This window comes from Berghia stephanieae, chromosome 5, assembly GCF_034508935.2.
Source record: "Berghia stephanieae isolate SIO BIC M18660-M18661 chromosome 5, UCSD_Bste_1.3, whole genome shotgun sequence".
NCBI classification, from domain to species: Eukaryota; Metazoa; Mollusca; class Gastropoda; order Nudibranchia; family Aeolidiidae; genus Berghia; species Berghia stephanieae.
In genome coordinates, this window is record NC_088364.1 from 79,279,501 (window position 1) to 79,298,742 (window position 19,242).

Consider the following 19,242-nt stretch of genomic DNA (forward strand, 5'->3'; position numbering starts at 1 on the left):
GGTGCAATATTACTAAGTGTGATCTAAGTGCTGTAAGTCACGATAGCTCAGTTGGTAGAGCACTCGCTTCACACGCAAAGGGATCAAGATCGATCCCGGGTGCTGTTGAGATTTTTTTCTGACTCCCTCTGTCCACCCAGTAGTGAACGGGTAGTTAAATCTGTTAAATTGGTGGAAAGTGCTTTGCGACAGACTAGCATCCTATCCAAAGGATAGCAAACAATTGCTATTGTCTGTCTCATGCTATAGAAACCGGGATAAACTCTAGCTCCATGGGCCCAATGGCTATGAAGGACTTAAAAAACAAAACTTGAGCTTTTATATAGCGCAATATCCACCAAGTGTGCTCAAAGTGCTTTACAAGGGGTCCCTGGCCAACAGCAACACGCAACATATAGAACGAGACATGATGCCTGTTAGGCGATATTACAATTTTTTGGACAAAGACAACACTGTTGACGGCCAGATACTCATTTTACACCTGAGTACGGTGAGAGAATGTGAGTAAAGAGCCTTTTCCAAGGACTCAACTTTGCGCTAAGCGTTATACAAAGGGGTCCTAACCAACAGTGACACAAAACAAGAAGGGCCCTATTATTTCTTTTCATTAGGGGCAACACTGTTACCATCCATGGACTCATTTTACACCTGATAGTTATAGTGAAAAAAGTGTGAGAAGGGACCTTTTTCAAATATCCAACCTATCAGTGTCACTCACAGCTGAATTCAGACCTTCAACCTGCAGGTCCCAAACCAAGTTTCAAGATCATGAGGTCATAGTACAAAATGAGGAACTGAATATACCCGTAGGTACAGGAAAAGCTTAATTATTTGTCATTTAAAATTAAAACCTTCCAGTTAATAAGTAGCTGTAAAATAAAAACAACAAAAGACTTTGGCTTTTATATAGCGCTATATCTACTTAGTGTGCTCAAAGCGCTTTACAAGCAGTCCCTGACCAACAGCAACATGTAACATGTAGAATGAGACATGATGCCTGTCAGGCGATATTACAATTTTTTCCGACAGAGTCAACACTGTTAACGGCCAGGTACTCATTTTACACCTGAGTGCGGTGAGAGAATGTGAGTAAAGAGTCTTTTCCAAGGACTCAACTATGAGCCGAGTATAGCTCGAACTCAGGACCTTCCGATCCGAAAGCGAGTGTCATACGACTAGACCACCTACCTTGATGGTTTTGATGAGACCCTGTACCTTATCAGATTTCATGAGGCACCTGGCAAGAAATCCTTTGGCTACAGCACTGACACGGTCAAACTTAGCCTGCATGTCTGGGTGATAGGCCTAGAAAGAATAAAAATAAAATATTTTTAAAAAATAAGCTTTTATATAGCGCAATATCCCCTAAATGTGCTCAAAGCGCTTTACAGGGGGTCCCTGGTCAACAGCAACATTTAACAGGTAGAACGGGACATAACACCTATTAGGCGATATTACAATTTTTCGGACAAAGATAACGCTGTTAACGGCCAGGTACTCATTTTATACCGAGTACGGTGAGAGAATGTGAGTAAAGAGTCTTTTCCGAGGACTCAACTATGCGCCGAGTGAGGCTCGAACTCAAACCCAGGACTTTCCGATCCGAAAGCGAGTGTCATACCACTAGACCACATAGCCGCACTAGTATGTTATCTTATCTAACTTGGTGCTTTGACATATCTCAGAAAAAAAATACAAATACAAGAGTTCTTCTTCTTCTTTCAGCTTATCCCGCATTTTGCAGGGTTGCCATAATGAATGCCATATCTCCATGCATCTCGGTTCAGAGCATCATCTTCCTCCAGGCCCAGTTCTTTCATATCATCCTTTACCTTATCCTGCCATCTAGTCTTTGGGCGTCCCTTTTTCATCATTCCCGCTAATTGTAAGTCCAATACTTTCCTTCCCATGTACTCCCTCTCTCCTCTCTTTTCGAGATTAAAAGCTCGATATTTAAAAAAAAAAAAAGAACTTTAATCACAAGCTTTGATTTAAGACGTTCATTTCATTCATCAACAAAAATACAAGAGTGATGAATGAAATGAATCAAAGCTTGTCATTAAGTTCTTTTTTAAAATATAGAGCTTTTAATCATATTCTTGAAATCTATCTCCATGTTACAGCAATAAAGACGTGACAACCACGCAGATGAACAAGGGAACACCAAATTATCTGAGCAAATTATTATTCAATGTTTAAAATTTATAAACAAACAATGAAAATTACCTGGAGTTTTTTATTTTCAATCATAGGGGAATTGATAAAACAAGAAGCTCAATGAAATCATTAAAATCAACATAATCCTAATTATAGAAGGAAGGAAGTTGACATCACTCAACTCTTTGTGATTATTTTTAGACAGCCTGCTGGGGATAAGTTTTTAGAAACTCATAACAATCAGACTATAAACGTTCTAGAAGATAACACACAGTTTTGTTGCGTTGGTATGTTAAATTTAGATGGCGGATGTTGTGAGCATTTTACCTAAATGCATAGCATCAAAAGTTAAACTGATTGATTTTCTACAGACAAGCAGTTGACAACAAAGTTTCTAAACTCTTTCAGCGCCATTGGCCTCACTGTGCGGCCAGAGCAGAATCTGTTCTACTGACCAATGGCCGCAGAGTGTGGCCAGTCTTGAACTGCAAAAACAATAATGTAATCCAATCCTACTTTCTACAAAAGTATTATAAATTGAACCAATGGTATCATTTCTTTCATCAGAACATTCAATTGGTCTTAGAGGGGTATTTTAATTGAGATTTTGCGCCGAAATCGAATGTTGCATTGTCTTAGCTTGTCATTCTCATGCTGCCTCAATCAGGTGTCAGCCATTTTGTGATGGAAATGCAAATATAGCCTCAGCACTGAAAGAGTTAAACAATCCCATTTAAAATGTGGATTCAGACCTTAGTAAATAACGTTTACAGTGCTTTCCATTCAACAATGTAACATCCACTCACTCTTTTTCTTTTTACTTATGTGAAACTATGAATCAATTGCACACTTTTACCTGAGGAGGGACGACCACTGGCCCGTTTCTTCTACTGTGTAAATCTCCATAGTTGAAACCAACTTTGCGATGCATTCTGGGAGATGACACTGAAGGACTTCCAAATTCAGGAATAGTATAACTGACGTCACCGGGATTGTGAGACAAAATATTATTATGTGACCTGTGATGATGGTAACCGTCATCAAGAGTTGATGTTCTTTTAGGATTTGTTTGTAGATGATAGTCGTGGCCAGATAGGGCCTCCATGGATTTATTGCTGAAAACACTCGAGTTCAATCCCCTTCTGTTTGAGCCTCCCACCCCGCCACCTCCTAGATGTTTTGACGGTTTGGGAGCGATGGAAGGGTATGATTTAGGCTGAAGGTTTAAACTGGGATATCCCCCCGACGGCTGATGCTCATTTAAGGACAGTCGATTCACGGTTTGTGGTCTCATATTGTCGACCGAATTGATCGAGTTGAGAGAGTTGTTTTGTTGGTTTGTTCTGTAGTTGTATTGACTGGCTGTGTTTTGGTTGGCTGTATTTTCAGGACTGAATTCATTTTCATAATTTCTGGCCTTCACTTTAAGATTTTCAGGTGCGTTTTGGAGAAGGAAATTGTGTTGCTCCAAACTCTGTTGCTGGGCCGTTCGGATCTCAGACTCAAACTTCATGATTTCCCTTCTCTGATGAGAGACAATGTTGAAAAAAAAGAGGAAACATAAAATCATTTCGTTTAATTTATCAACAACCAGCTCATCACTAAAATGTATTCTTTAATTTGTAGACGAGAACAAGATACTAGTTTGATTCTCTAAGCAATGAAAAGAAACAAATTTTTTAAAAACAAAAAAAACAACAACAAAGCAATGTAAAGAATACAGAGGAAAATCCTGGTAAAATTGTACTTATCAAAAATATTAGATAAAACTCTATTTTAAATTACAAATAATACATTTTACTTGCTTGCTGAAAAAACAAAAGACATGGACAGTTTCTACTGATTGATAAATAAAACTATTCAACACATGAGAGAAATGATTATTTATGCACAGATGAGAAAAATGTACAGTCACAAAATAATGTGATCAATAAGATAAGACACACAACCATTTACAGAACAGACACATACAAACACAACCTTTTCCCCATGAACAATAAATGACTGGAATGTCCTGCCACCCGACATAACAGACGTTGAAAATGTTTGGAAACTTTCAAAACAGTTTTGAATGTACTCCCTCGTTAATGTAATCTGTGACTGAACCTGGTTTTGATTGGACTGTAATGGAACATTCGCAGTGATAGGCCATAGGGGCCATTTGCAAATACAAGCCATTGAAGATTTAAGACATTTGTGAGTTGTCTAACGAGAATTTTCAAAACGATCACTAGAGGAGAATAAGTTGACAGATGGGATGGATGGGTTATATCTTGAGAAGATAAGTAAATCACATCACCAGACAAGCATATAAGTGGAACTCCCGAGGGACTCAAAGGAACTGGAGATAGAGATAAAGGGAGTAAATGCGACTCATAAATAAGGGAAAAACGCAAAACAAACGACGTTTCGGCCTTTGGCCTTTTAAAATAATCTAATATATATATATATATATATATATGTTTCATGTTTATTTGAAAAAGGCCAAAGGCCGAAACGTCATTAGTTTTCTGTTGTCCCCTTATTTATGAGTCACATTTACTTCCTTTATCGCTATCTCCATTTTATTGACTCATTTAGGCACCTCTAGTTTTTGGTTTTCCTTCTCAAAGTCAAAGGAACAAGTGGTGAAACGAAACAGGGAGACAATGTCTTTAAGGGAATGTGACTAAGATGGGCTGTATTGAAATTGGTAACAGTGTCCTTTACCTTGATAAGAGTGTGAAGCAATGATGATTGGCATATTCAGTGAGTTGTACAGAAAATAAGCTATATATATAAATTGGATTCTTTCATTAAAACATTCATAACTGACGAAAACGTGAATATAAATGTAATGACTTTAGTAAAAGTTAATGATAACAAATGCATTTTTATAAGACTGCCCAAAATATGAGACCAAAAAAAGAAATGATAAACATCATTTACTCTAAATAAAAATTTTTTTTTTAATGGGCAAGGCCACCCGAGATGAAAAGAATTGAATGAAATTAATTACAATTAAATCCAGCTTGTTTATTACTTTAAAAAAAATTTATTCAGATAGCTCCATGATCTGTCTATAATCATAATAGAGCAACATTTTCTAACCTGTTGAACAAAGAGCTCTTCCATGTCTTTCCTTTGTTGTTCCACCAGAGCTTGTCTTGCCAATTCCATCTGTCTTTGATGCAGCGCCTGCACTTCCAAATCATTTAATTTCCCCACACTGGACTGGCTATCCGCAATAGACTGTAGCACCGACATGATATAGGCATCCTCTCCTTCTACCCCATCACCACCACCACCACCACCACCACCTACATCATCACCATCAATATTTTTGTAATTATTTAAATTGTTAGTCCGCAATGCATTGCCTGGACCACCGTGGCGATGACGATGAAAGTCTGGATCCGTATCACTACAATCACTGTCTAAACTATGGTCTTGGTCCAGACTTTGTAGATTCATGGAATTCTGAAACTGAACGTGTCGGAGGTATTTGTTAATATGTTCAGCCTTACCATCTTTCTCTGGGTCTGAGGGCACGTAAGAATTATTGAAAACTTCTTTGCTTTGCTTAATGTTGGTGCTGTCGTGATTGACCGATGATTCTTCTAGGTCCTGAATCAGCTCATTGAAGTCTAGCTTCTTTTTCAAAGTGGTACTACCGTCATCTTTTGTAGGAGAAAAATTTTCATCACTGCTACTAATGCTACATTTTTCTTTATCGTCATCTTCACATTTCTCTTTATCATCGTCCGTCTCTATTTTCCCTCTAGCTTGAAGTAATGCAGGTGAGGGATGACTCAGAGTGTATGAACCTCGTCGGACGTGTGATTGCTTTGGTGTCGTTTTGATGTTGCCTTCTTTTTCACAACCTTCCTTGGTCTGATTGTCTGTGTTTAATCTCTTTGGTGAAACATCAGGAGCAATATTAGCATGATTGTTTTTCGTATCAGACTTGTTATTATTAGTCTTTCTCCGAGAACCTCTTCTATCCCTGTCAAAACCACCGTTATTTGTTTTATCCATCTCCTTGTCAGCCTTATTCGTAGCTTGCAGATCTACATGACCGTTTCCACCTTCTATGATGTTCATCCCGAGATTCATGACATTTTTCGGAGTAAGATCTTCTTTAATTGTACTGCTGCTGGATCCTGAGGTGCCAGTCAGTGTAGTGGACCTGGCAGATGACGTTTGGGAGTCTGACACTGACTGCTGATTGGCTGCAGAGCTTACACCAGACGAATGGAGTCCTAGGGACACTTGTGATATGGACACAAGGTTTTCAGAATCACATGACGTCGTTGTCATCTGACTAGCACCAACACTTACTGTTGAAGAAGAAGGAGGTACGGATGTTTGAGATATAGCAGCACCCATTCCTCCAGATGCATAAGACTTCATGTCTGCTAATGCCGACGAATCTGAATTTCCAACAGAGGACACCTTTTGCCTAGAGTTGCTATTAGCTGTATCTCCTCTATCACTACCATCACTGCTGACTCTTTTCACCCGACTTTTATGGCTGTTGTAATGTTGATGGTGATCAGGAGATTCTCTGTGACGACTGTGATGATCAACAACAACATGATGACTATGCCTGACAATTCTGGACCCATCATTTTCTTTGTCAGAATTGTACGTTTCATTTGGTGGACCATAACTTTGAAAAGGCATTGCAGCAGAGGAATCGTGTGGTGGGGTAGTTGGAGACATATCACTGTCTTGCTGTAGAGAAACCCGATTTAAGAGACCTCCAGGACAAGCCTCATCACTGACTTTCCTTGACAAATTTATCTTTCCCTTCATTTCTGATGGCATTTTTGCATGGGAAACGGCTGCATTACTGCGCCAATGATCATGTGATTGTTTATCGCTCTCCTCCGTTACTCTTTCAGTCTCGAAACTTTCTCTCATTTCACTGGGTGACATCTTCTTTTTGACAACCGTCGTGCTCTCCAGACTCTGACTAGCACTGGTGTTGTATTCTAAAATGAAAGACGCAAAATGGACTTTACTTTTTTGACTATCACTAGTGTTGGCCGAGCCACAACCTGGGGAACTACCTATACTGGTCTGGGTTTGCTCGAAATTACTCGATGACTGGTTGGTTGTTTTTTCTACAAAGCCCGAAGAAGATGAGTAATCTGCCCCTTGATTCGTCCCGGCACCACTTCCTGCCTGTGACGACACCTCAACCACAGTGTCCTGACTCTCCTGGCAAAAACTGAGACCTTGGCCATCATCTCCCCCATCTTGGCCAACTCCTCTTTGTGCAGTGACTTTCTGAGCCCATCGTTCTCCTTGAACACCCCCAACATTACTACCACTATTATTCCCTACCAACATTTCTCGTGTGTTGGCCAAGGCATCACTGAGATCGCTTCCACTCGTTGAACCAAGATCTTGTACATTCAATTCTTTACAAAGATGATCTAGGTTATAAGAGATTTTCTGCTCTTTGACGGATTTCAAAGTATGGCCACTGAATACTGTCGGAAGGTTGCCCTCTTCTAAAGACATAAAGTCTGAGTTCACAGAGTCCATTGTCCTCAGTCCAAAGTCCTCCGTGTTGCAAGCCAAATCAGCTGTTGCAAATGTGCTGAGAGGATTTGTGGCTCCCAGTCGTTGTCTGAGAGTTGAAGAATTCGATCCACACTCTTGTTCAGGGATGCCAGAGTCGAAGTTTAACTGTCGGACTGCTGAGCGACCTGGAGATGATGGATGCTGGGGAAAAACACAAATATACAATTTCATTTTTAAAAAAATCATAATATTAAAACTAAATGCAAAGATTTTATCACAATAACAGTTACCGTATGACAATTAATGTTGAATTTTAATATTGGATAGTAGTAAGGAAAGTGTTTTGCATTTCCGCATAAATTTATCAAGACTTGTTAGCCTAAAAGACTAAACTACTCTGCTGCGTAGGAAAAAAAAAATGTTGGCAACACCTAGAATTAATATCAGAACCTTTGCTTGTGAGGTGTGTGCTCTACAACTGAGCTAGTGGGGTCCCGTGATACAAGTGAGAGTTTGCTCCTGTAAGAATAATTATTATCCAACATCAAAACATAGTATGTAACCATAAAATTTTTAATAATTAAAAAAAAATCACTTTTGATGGCGCTTGTTGACTTTCACCACTGCCTGCCTTCTGCTGTCTCCGTTGTCTCATTTTCAGCTTCTTTTCCAACAACACAGCATTTTTCTTGTCCTGCTTCAAATCCTCTCTTCTACTCGGAGGCACCTGAGGATAAAAATTATGTTAATAATACTTTAATATACCACAAAATGGGATGGTGTGTGTGTGTGGGGGGGGGGGGGGGGGGCAACAATGATAAATATATATCATATAGAATCGTAATTGATTGAGTTATTTATAGAGAGACAGAGACAGACAGACAGACAGAGAGAGAGAGAGAGAGAGAGAGAGAGAGAGAGAGAGAGAGAGAGACAGAGAGCGAGAGGGACAGACAGACACAGAGAGAGAGACAGAGAGAGAGAGAGAGAGAGAGAGAGAGAGAGAGAGAGAGAGACAAACACACAGAGAGAGAGAGAGAGAGAGGCAGAGACAGACAGAGAGAGAGAGAGAGAGAGAAGACAGAAGAGAGACAGAGAGAGAGAGAGAAGAGAGACAGAAGAGAGAGAGAGAGAGAGAGAGAGAGAGAAAGAGAGAAGAGAGAGAGAGAGAGAGAGAGAGAGAGAGAGAGAGAGAGAGAGAGAGAGAGAGAGAGAGAGAGAGAGAGAGCTATAAGAAGGTATGGGAAAAGGAGGAAGGAAGGAATAGAGTTGGAGAAAAAAAACTCACAGCCGGGGCAAGAATGGGCACTCCGTCAAACTTGATGAGGGATTCGAACTGAGAGTTGAGGCATGATGTGGCAGCCTGGGTGGTCACTAGGCTCTGTCTGTCCAAGCGCTGGCTCTGGATCTCAAAGTATCGAATCAGCTGACCCATGCCTGACGGGCTGCCAATCTAGATAGATAAAAAAAAAAAAAAAAAAAAAAAAAAAAAAAAAAAAAAAAAGAATAAAACATGAATCAGATCTGTCAGAGGAAAAAAATCAACAACATAAAAAAAAACAAAAAACAAACAAAAAAACCCCATAAAGTTTTTCAAATGGCTTGGAATTTAGGTTATGCTGTCTTGTGGTATGATCCTCGTTCAGCGCGTAGTTGAGTCCTTGGAAAAGGCTCTTTACTCGTATTTTCTCACTATATTCAGGTGTAAAATGAGTACCTGGCCATTAACAGCATTGTCTCTGTCGGAAAAAAAGCTTGTAATATCCCTCATCAAGAAAAACATATTTGAATAGTTTGAACAGCTGGGTGACAAAGAAAGAGAAGAGTAATATTAGTTTTCTGGGGTTATCTGATTAGAGAGATGATGGGCGTACCATGATCACCGATGTCTGGCACAGACTTGGTACATGAAGAAGAAGAATCCCTCATCAGGCATCATGTCTCAACCTACATGTTATTTGTTGCTGTTGGTTAGGAACCTTTTGCATAGCACTTTGAGCATGTTTGGGGATAATTGCGTTGTAATGTTTTGTTTTCGTGTAGTTTGTTAACAAACTACTTCACATCTATTGTTTTGGGCTCAAAACTCCTTTTCAGGAAAAAAAAACGACAATATTTAATCCATTGAAACAGTAATACATGACGCCTGATGGGAAAGGGGGGGGGGGGTATCACAGTTTGTTTTTTTCCCGACAGAGACAATGCTGTTAATGGACTGGTACTCATTTTACACTTGAATATGGTGAGAGATTATGAGTAAAGAGCCTTTTCCAAGGATACAGCTTCTGTATCTGTATCTGTATGGTTGGCGCTGAAGAAACAAATGGTCTGGTTGTATTTCAGCGGCGTCCTCATTGGGCGCGGGCCCATGTCAGTCGGGCCTTGAAATCGTTTAGGTGTGGTGCCATGATGACCAGTTCATCCAGCCCATTCCACTCCGAGATAGTATTTCAGCGGCGTCCTCATTGGGCGCGGGCCCATGTCAGTCGGGCCTTGAAATCGTTTAGGTGTGGTGCCATGATGACCAGTTCATCCAGCCCATTTCACTCCGAGATAGTTCTAATGAAGAAAGAATTTCTGTAGTTTTGTGTTCTTGTCTGTGGGATTTTGAAGCAGTTCGAATTGTTTGTGGCGTATCTGTCAATGGGGTTTTCGGTTATGTGGTTGGCGAAAGTGGGTGCTCGGATTTTTCTTTTGTATGGTCGTGGCGTAATGCTTATCCTAAGTTTAACTTTTATCTATAAAAAGTGTAAGCCCGGTGAAGCCCACAACAAGATCAACTGATAGTGAACTGTCCATCATAAAATGTCCAGTCTTGGACACCAAGTCACGAAAATTGCGGTCACGAAGTCTGGAATATGAAAGGACTATAATATGGTCAATTGAATGTGTATTGTGAAACATGCAATTTAAAAAAAAAAGTTTTATTATTTGAATGGATGCATCATAATTGGCTGATTGTTGTTGGTGCTGCTTTTATAATAATAATAATAATAATAATAATAATAATAATAATAATAATAATAATAATAATAATAATAATAATAATATAATAATAATAATAATAATTATTATTATTATTATTATTATTATTATTAGTAGTAGTAGTAGTAGTAGTAGTAGTAGTAGTAGTAGTAGTAGTAGTAGTAGTAGTAGTAGTAGTAAAAGTAGTAGTATCATCATCATCATCATTATTATTATTATTATTATTATTATTATTATTATTATTATTATTATCATCATCAATAGTCTCATTATTATTATTATCATCATCATCATCATCGTTATTATTATTATTATTATCATCAATATTCTCATTATTATCATCATCATCATCATCATCATCATCATTATTAATTCACATTTTTAAAATGTATTTAGTCATTCGTGTATCATTTAATTTTTGGCTAATTTGTTTTTCCCAAAGTGTACATATATGTAGGTCTGACATCCGAATCCATATGAACCTAGTATAAAATTGCTGTAATGGACAATATATTGCGTCATTTTTTTTTTTTTTAAAGATTTTCATTACAAAAATGAGCCTATAAGGAATTTGGGTTATCAGACTTGCAAATAAGTGAACGTCGGTTTTTCTTTAAAGGGCGGGGGAAATAAATGCGCATTGTCAGTAAAACTCTGTTTAGCTGGAGAACATTAAATGATCAAATAGTGTCGACTCTCCCCGTTATATTATAATCATAAATATATTAATTGTATCGGTATTGCCGAGACGTCAGATGTGTTATAGATAGAATGCGCTTGGCCAAGGAGTTCACAACATTGCCATCCGGAAGTATAACGGACCAACACACAAACTCTGTGTAACCATGAACTTTTATAGTCTGGTTAATACAGTTTAGTGAGAACGACTCAAAAACGCGGATGGCAAAAACAATAACAAAGGCCCGAGTGACGTCATCTGCATACTATCTATATCAAAAATTAATACCGTGACAACACAGCCTGCCTCTCTCTCTCTCTCTCTCTCTCTCTCTCTCTCTCTCTCTCTCTCTCTCTCTCTCTCTCTGTGTGTGTGTGTGTGTGTGTGTGTGTGTGTGTGTGTCTCTCTCTCTCTCTCTCTCTGTGTGTGTGTGTGTGTGTGTGTGTGTGTGTGTCTCTCTCTATATATAAATAACTCGATCAATTACGATTCTATATAATATATATTTATAATCGCTGCCCCCCCCCCCCCCTTCCCCCACACCATCCTATTTGATGAAATATGTATGACATACCACATATCATTTTCGACTAAAAATAAAAAGTAACCTGAATAACTAAAAAAAAAAAAAAAAAAATCATCTGTCAGTAGCGAGTATTGACTTGTCAAGAATGGTAAGGAATTGGTACATTGGCGCGTTCCGTCACTGTTGATATAAATGGGACTAAAATATCGTGATACTGATGATGATGGTTGAGAGTTGATGGGATGATGATGATGATGATGATGATGATGATGATGATGACGACGACGATGACGATGATCAAAGATTATTATTATTATTATTATTATTATTATTATTATTATTATTATTATTATTATTATTATTATTATTATTATTACTATTATTACTATTATTATTATTATTATTATTATTATTATTATTATTATTATTATTATATTATTATTATTATTATTATTATTATTATTATTATTATTATTATTACTATTATATTATTATTATTATTATTATTATTATTATTATTATTATTATTATTATTTATTATATTACTATTATTATTATTATTATTATTATTATTATTATTATTATTATTATTATTATTATTATTATTATTATTATTATTATTATTATTATTATTATTATATTATTATTATTATTATTATTACTATTATTATTATTATTATTATTATTATTATTATTATTATTATTATTATTATTATTATTACTATAATATTATTATTATTATTATTATTATTATTATTATTATTATTATTATTATTATTATTATTATTATTATTATTATTATTATTATTATTATTATTATTATTATTATTATTATTATTATTACTATTATTATTATTATTATTATTTATTATTATTATTATTATTATTATTATTATTATTATTATTATTCTATTATTATTATTATTATTATTATTATTATTATTATTATTATTATTATTATTATTATTATTATTATATTATTATTATTATTATTATTATTATTATTATTATTATTATTATTATTATTATTATTATTATCATTATTATTATTATTATTATTATTCATTATTATTATTTATCATTATTATTATTATCATTATTATTATTATTATCATTATTATTATTATCATTATTATTATTATCATTATTATTATTATCATTATTATTATTATCATTATTATTATTATTATTATTATCATTATTTATTATTATTAATTATTATTATTATTATTATTATTATTATTATTATGATGATGATGATGATGACGACGATGACGATGGTGATGATCAAAGGTTCTAAACTAAACACATTCCTTACTAGGTCAGCAATAGTTATGAATTAAATATTTAATATTACCAATTTACCATTCGAACCGATCACTCTGTTCCAGTCAGGTGATTTTAATTGGATTCCATCACATTATGATTAGTTGCCTTAACCCTCTCCTTACCACCTACAGAAAAATTGTTACATTTGTTACGACACAACAATATACATTTTTCGTATTCAGATTTATTTTGCACATCACAAACTTTGAATGAAGAACGATCTTTGTTTAATCAATAAGAACATAAAATTAGTTTTGTAGAGAGCTTGTTTGAGTTTAAAATATCAACTTTTCTGCTGGCTAAGCCAGCCATTTTTGGGAAAATACTGAAAATGATCGGTAAGGAAAGAGTTAAGCTCGAATACTATCACAACACCAAAAAAAAAAAACGCAAAAAAAAAAACCAAAACACACAAACAAATTTAAAAAAAAAATCCAGATAGATTTTAACTAATCAAATACTTTGGCCATTGACCTGAAAGCTATTTTTAGCGTGTGGTGTACCTACCTACCTACAGTACAGGCTACGACTACAGCATTCCAACACTAAAACTCGATCAAGAACACCTGAACACAATAATATTAATATGTCCTAATAATCCACGAGCTTGAAACAATGAATGCCCAAGATTAAATCGCATCGCTTTTCTTCCATACAGACAAAGGCGTGGCAGTCACTGTCACTGGCAACAACAACTGTAACTAATAAAGCTGATCAATACAGTGGCGAAAAGGGAAATGTGGCTCCAAGGGTGGGGGGGGGGGGGGGGGGGGGGGGGGGGGGGAAGAGGCAGAGAGAGTTGTTGGAATAATCCCGGGGATAAGACGAATCCCCTCCCCCTCGTGTCTTCACAAAACTACATTATTATTATTATTATTATTATTATTATTATTATTATTATTATTATTAAAACATGGGGAGATGGAAAAAGGGGGTGATGATGGAGGCGGGTTTACGTAAGATGGTGATAATAAATGGTCAGGAATGATTATTATCGGCTTCATCGATAGTCGAGTGGTCACAGGAATAAAAAATAATTCCCTTTATTCATCCCATAGGGGAAATTTGTCTCTAGAGTCTATTCCAAGGGAAGACTGGAATAACCCAGGCGTCAGCCGCAGTGCAGCGCCGCAAATTGAGCTAGGACAAGGTGTGACTTGCTCAAGGCCACACAACGCAGCGGTGGGTGATCGAACTCGGTACCTTTCGGGTACGAAGCATAGACCGTACCGCTGCCCCCTAATGAATTATGGAAAAGAAAAACAGCATTTATTTAAGACCAATAATAACACAACCGAGTCGTTTTCAAGTTCATCTGTTTCCTATTAGTATGAAATCGAATCCGTTATCTCATATATTTCTTTAAAACAGAATCCTATCGCTAAAAAACCCCCAAAAAAACAAACAAACAAACAAACAAACAAACAAATATTAAAAATGTTGGCCCGAAATCTCGTCCTTGAAATATTGATTATTTTAAAATGGCCATCATCTTGTAAGGTAACGGGAGTGTTTGACAAGATGGTCTTTTTAAAATCTTTAATCGATCGATATTTGTAGGACGAGTTTTCTGGCCAAACTTTAAACGACGAGTTTCTGGCCATAATTTAAACGACGAGTTTTCTGGCCAAAATTTAAACGACGAGTATTCTGGCCAAAATTTAAACGACGAGTATTCTGGCCAAAATCTAAAATAGGCGATTTCCCGAGTACGACAGAGCGTTGATTTGGACTCATTAGACACAATGCGCAAAGGTCGATGGAATCAAATAACAGAAGACGATAAATGAAATATGATCCAGAAGTAAAGAAGAAGAATGGCGTTGACAATGATTAGATACGAGCACGAGTCATCGGTTCTGGCTTGGATACAAGGATTGTATATTTTAATAATAATAATAATAATAATAATAATAATAATAATAATAATAATAATAATAATAATAATAATAATAAAAATAATAATAATAATAATACTTTATTGCATCCCAAAAAGGAAATTTTTGTACAGACGGGTTTTTAATTTACACATAAGATAAAAATACAATGGAAATAGGATGTATAATATATAAAAAAGGAGCAGCTCTATAACCAGAGCTGCGCTTTATAATATGAATAATTTCAACACTGTAAAATAGTTAAAACTGTCACTATAAATTGACAATTGAAAAGATTGCAAAACAAATAAATTAATAAATTAATTTTTATTTTTTAAAAAGTAAAAATGAGAAATAATTATATAAAATGATTATTGCTTGTTGTTATAAAGCCTAATACTGGACGGCAGAAAAGATTTTCGGTGTCTCTCTGTTTTCGTTGAAATAGAGAAAGGGCGACCACTTCTTTCTGACCCTAATAATTGATGGTCTTAGTGGATGATACTGGTCATTTAATTATTTAGTTATTTTATTTATACAAAATTTCTCGTATAAAAGATCTACACGTCAACATCATTTATATAGCGTTTAAATGGATTTTTTATATTTGAATTTATTTTGTTCCTTTCCACTGCTAAGCAATTGCCTCCCCAAGCTGTTATACAAAATGACAAAACACTTTCAATTACTGCTCTATAAAAAAATGTGCAGAGGGTTTTATCTATTCTAAACTGAGAGAGTTTCGATAAAAAATATGTACGTCTGCACATCTTATGCCTAATTATTTCAAGTGTTCATCCCACTTGAGCCTGTCATCAATCGTTACACCAAGGTATTTGTAGTGAGGAACTCGCTGGACGAATTGGTCCTTTTATTTTAACAGTTCTATCGGTTCCTTCACTCTCCTAAAGTCAATCACTACTCCTTTGTCTTGCTTATGTTAAGCTCTAGGTGGTGGGCATCACACCAAACACAAATTTATCAATTTCTTGCCTATAACCACTTCGTTGCCATTTGTTATGAGGCCTTGAAGAGCGGTGTCATCTGCAAACTTTATTAAAGGTACACTCAGGTTTGACTTCTACAGTCATTCGTTATATTGTAATAATACAGGGGACAATACACAACCTTGAGAGCGCCAGTATTTGTATTATACGGGAAGATTTGTTTTGCCCTAATTGAACATATTGTGCTCTCTCCGTAAGAAATTCGAGCACCCAAGCAATTATACTAGGACTTTCTCTCCTCTCTCCTCTCTTCTCCTCTTTTCTCTCCATCTGTGTGTGAATTTATCCATCTCTTCCCCCCCTCTCTCTCTCTCTTTCTCTCTCTTTCTTTCCTCCCATCTGTGCGTGTGAGTGTGAATTTATCATATATCTCACCCCCCCCCTCTCTCTCCTCTCTCTCTCTCTCAACACAACAAAACACACAAACAAAATAACTTACACTCTCTCTCCTCTCTCTCATCCCCTCTCTTTTCTTTCTCTCTTCCCCCCTCTCTCTCTCTTCTCTCTCTCTCTCCTCTCTCTCTCTCTCTCTCTTCTACGATCTCTTTCTCCTCCCCCCCCCCCCTCCCGCCCCCGGCCTCTCTCCTCCATCCTTTCTATGTAATTTTAGGCATCTAACCATTTAAATAACTGTTTAAAAAAAAAAAAGAAAAAAAAAAGTTAAAGTTAAAAAATAAGGCAAGGATCTCATCATTGCATTCCATTTCCTTACCATGGATTTCATGATGGTACATCTGACGCTGACATCCACACGGCGGGCAAACAAGTCACGTCGTGTCCTTTCATGTTAGTGTTGGGAGGGAGGAAACAACAGTTCACTTCACTTGCCGCCACTGCTTCCACAGCGGATCCCGCGTGTGTGACGGATCCTCATTAAATGTTAAAATTGTTTTATTGGGCACTGAAGGCACTACACACACGATCAGTGAGTGGGTAAAAAGGCCTTGACTTGCACTTGCAAACGCAATGTTACATTGATATGTCTTTCTTTTCTTCTAGAAAACCCAAAAGACAACGGCTGACGAGGTAAAAATGCAATGCTATTGTCAAAAATAAAATTGATGAAAGAAGGAGTTTCTTCTCAAGCATCGTCACACATGCGTCACAACCAAGCACGGTTTGTGAAGTTCTCTTTATAACAATACAAGGCGTTGACATAACGCGTCTTCTTTATTATTTCCCCGCATAAAAGCGTAAAATTTGAATTGTGTGCTCCACCACTACAGGACAACATAAAGAAATATTTCCATAATCAAAGAAGGGTGCAGTATTTTCACGCAATACATAGAAGTCCAAGAATGGAGAAAATCAGACAAAATTATTTTATTATTCCTGAATTTCCAGATATAAATTCACACTTTAAAAACTTGTAGGATCTAAATTAAATAATCTCTCTAAAACACAGCAGTAAACAAAAACACGTCTTGTCTGCTAGCCGTATAAAACGGCACAGTATAACTTTTTTATTATTTTTTTTAAAAAATTTAATTTAATTCTTTTTAATCTCTTTATTTTTTGTTATATTTTTGTAATTCAACAATTCAAATGTCTTTCGTTAGTACTAATGTTAGTGATAATTTTTGGTGTAAGTATGGTGTTTTGAGATGCTCGGATACGTTGACAACTTCAAATCTCGCATAAAGTTTTACCTTTTTACGTCATAAATGTTGCAATACAATTATCATATTCTGTGTTGTTAAATTGAATTCGTATCACTTTTCCATCAAACTTGTCTTACTGTAATATGTTTTGTTTTATATCGCTGTAAAGCGCTTAGAGCCTGTGACAATGGGGTAAAGCGCTATATAAAGGCCATTTATTATTATATTATTATTTGTATGTTGTTCGTGTATGAATGTAAATGTATCTGTGATTGGCATTGTGTGTATCTGTATTGCTTTAATCAAGTGCGTGACATAGAACTTTTTTATGATTTAAAAAAGCTGATATTATGATGGTATGGCTGCAGTTAAATTAAATCTGGTCTAAAATGGTTATTATAAATATATTTTAAATTTAAATAAAATTAATTAAATAACCTAAGAATGGCCAAATGTGATTTTAAAAGCAACACACGATTTCATGCGCACCGCAGAGGATCGTGATTCGTGGAGACAGCTGACCGGCAACGTTGCTCAAGAGCACAAGCCACGATGGATGATGATAATACTTTTTTTAATGGTTAAAGACTTCGTAGTATTAAATATACAAGTAAGATATCCTGATATAAATTCAATCAACATTGAGAGCGAAAACTCGAACTAAACTTTGTCTTTGATTGCTGAAAACGGAACAGACATTTTTTTTCTTCTTTTAAATTGCACTTCTGAAAACCACTTCGCTTCAATGATCAAAACTCCCCCCTGACCTCTGCCTATAGGGATGGCTGTTTGTCATTAATTTACTTGGTCAGCTTAATGAAGGATGATTGTGTGTGTGTGGGGGGGGGGGGGGGGGGGGGGGGGGGGGGGGGGTAAGGTTAATTATTATAGTAAAACGTTTTTTGCATGTATGTATAAGCTCTTATCGTCTAACGAAACAGGCATGGATAATCTGGCCATTTATTGTCAAACGACGGGTTTACCTATCCTGCAACAACTCGATACATCATTATTATTAGCAATTGTAAAATGTACATGATTGGTATTCTTGGCATCGTCATCAGTGACCGTTAACTCTCTCCTTAACTGATCATTTCATGGATTTTTCCTCAAAACGTCATTTGCATACAACATAATACAGGATTTTAAAACTCTAATCCAAAGGGGATTAGAAACATGTATATATAATTTTGTTTAGTTCTTAATAACTAAAGATAGATCGAATTGACGTCACTCTGGCCTTTGTTATTGTTTTTTTTGCCATCCGCGTTTATGATAATGTTCACGAACTGTATTAACGGGACTATAAACGTTTAAGGTTACATATAGTTTTGTGTGTTGGTCCGTTATACTTCCGGATGGCAATGTTATGAGCTTCTTAGCCAAGCGCATATTATCAATAACATAAAATGTCTTCAAATTGTGTGACGTAAAAAGACATCCCAATGAAAAAATGTTATTTATCGTAACGAATGTGACGATTTTCCTGTGGTTGGTAAGGAGAGGGTCAAACAATTAAAATAAATTACGATTGAATCTAAGACAGTAATAAAAGAAAAGAACTAGG

General features: G+C 36.0%; 1 protein-coding gene across 5 annotated transcripts in view; it reads right to left on the reverse strand.

Moving 5' to 3' along the window:
• Positions 1-19,242, reverse strand: part of LOC144973671 (uncharacterized) — a 47,315-nt gene that overhangs the window by 13,547 nt on the left and 14,526 nt on the right. For all 5 annotated transcript variants that reach the window (XM_078916413.1, XM_078916411.1, XM_078916410.1 and 2 more), the window contains 5 exons: positions 8,960-9,124; positions 8,267-8,398; positions 5,248-7,872; positions 3,014-3,682; positions 1,189-1,305 (listed from right to left, as the gene is read on the reverse strand). In XM_078916413.1, coding sequence (XP_078772539.1) covers positions 1,189-1,305; positions 3,014-3,682; positions 5,248-7,872; positions 8,267-8,398; positions 8,960-9,124 — 3,708 coding nt within the window. The remainder of the gene's footprint in view (positions 1-1,188; positions 1,306-3,013; positions 3,683-5,247; positions 7,873-8,266; positions 8,399-8,959; positions 9,125-19,242) is intronic.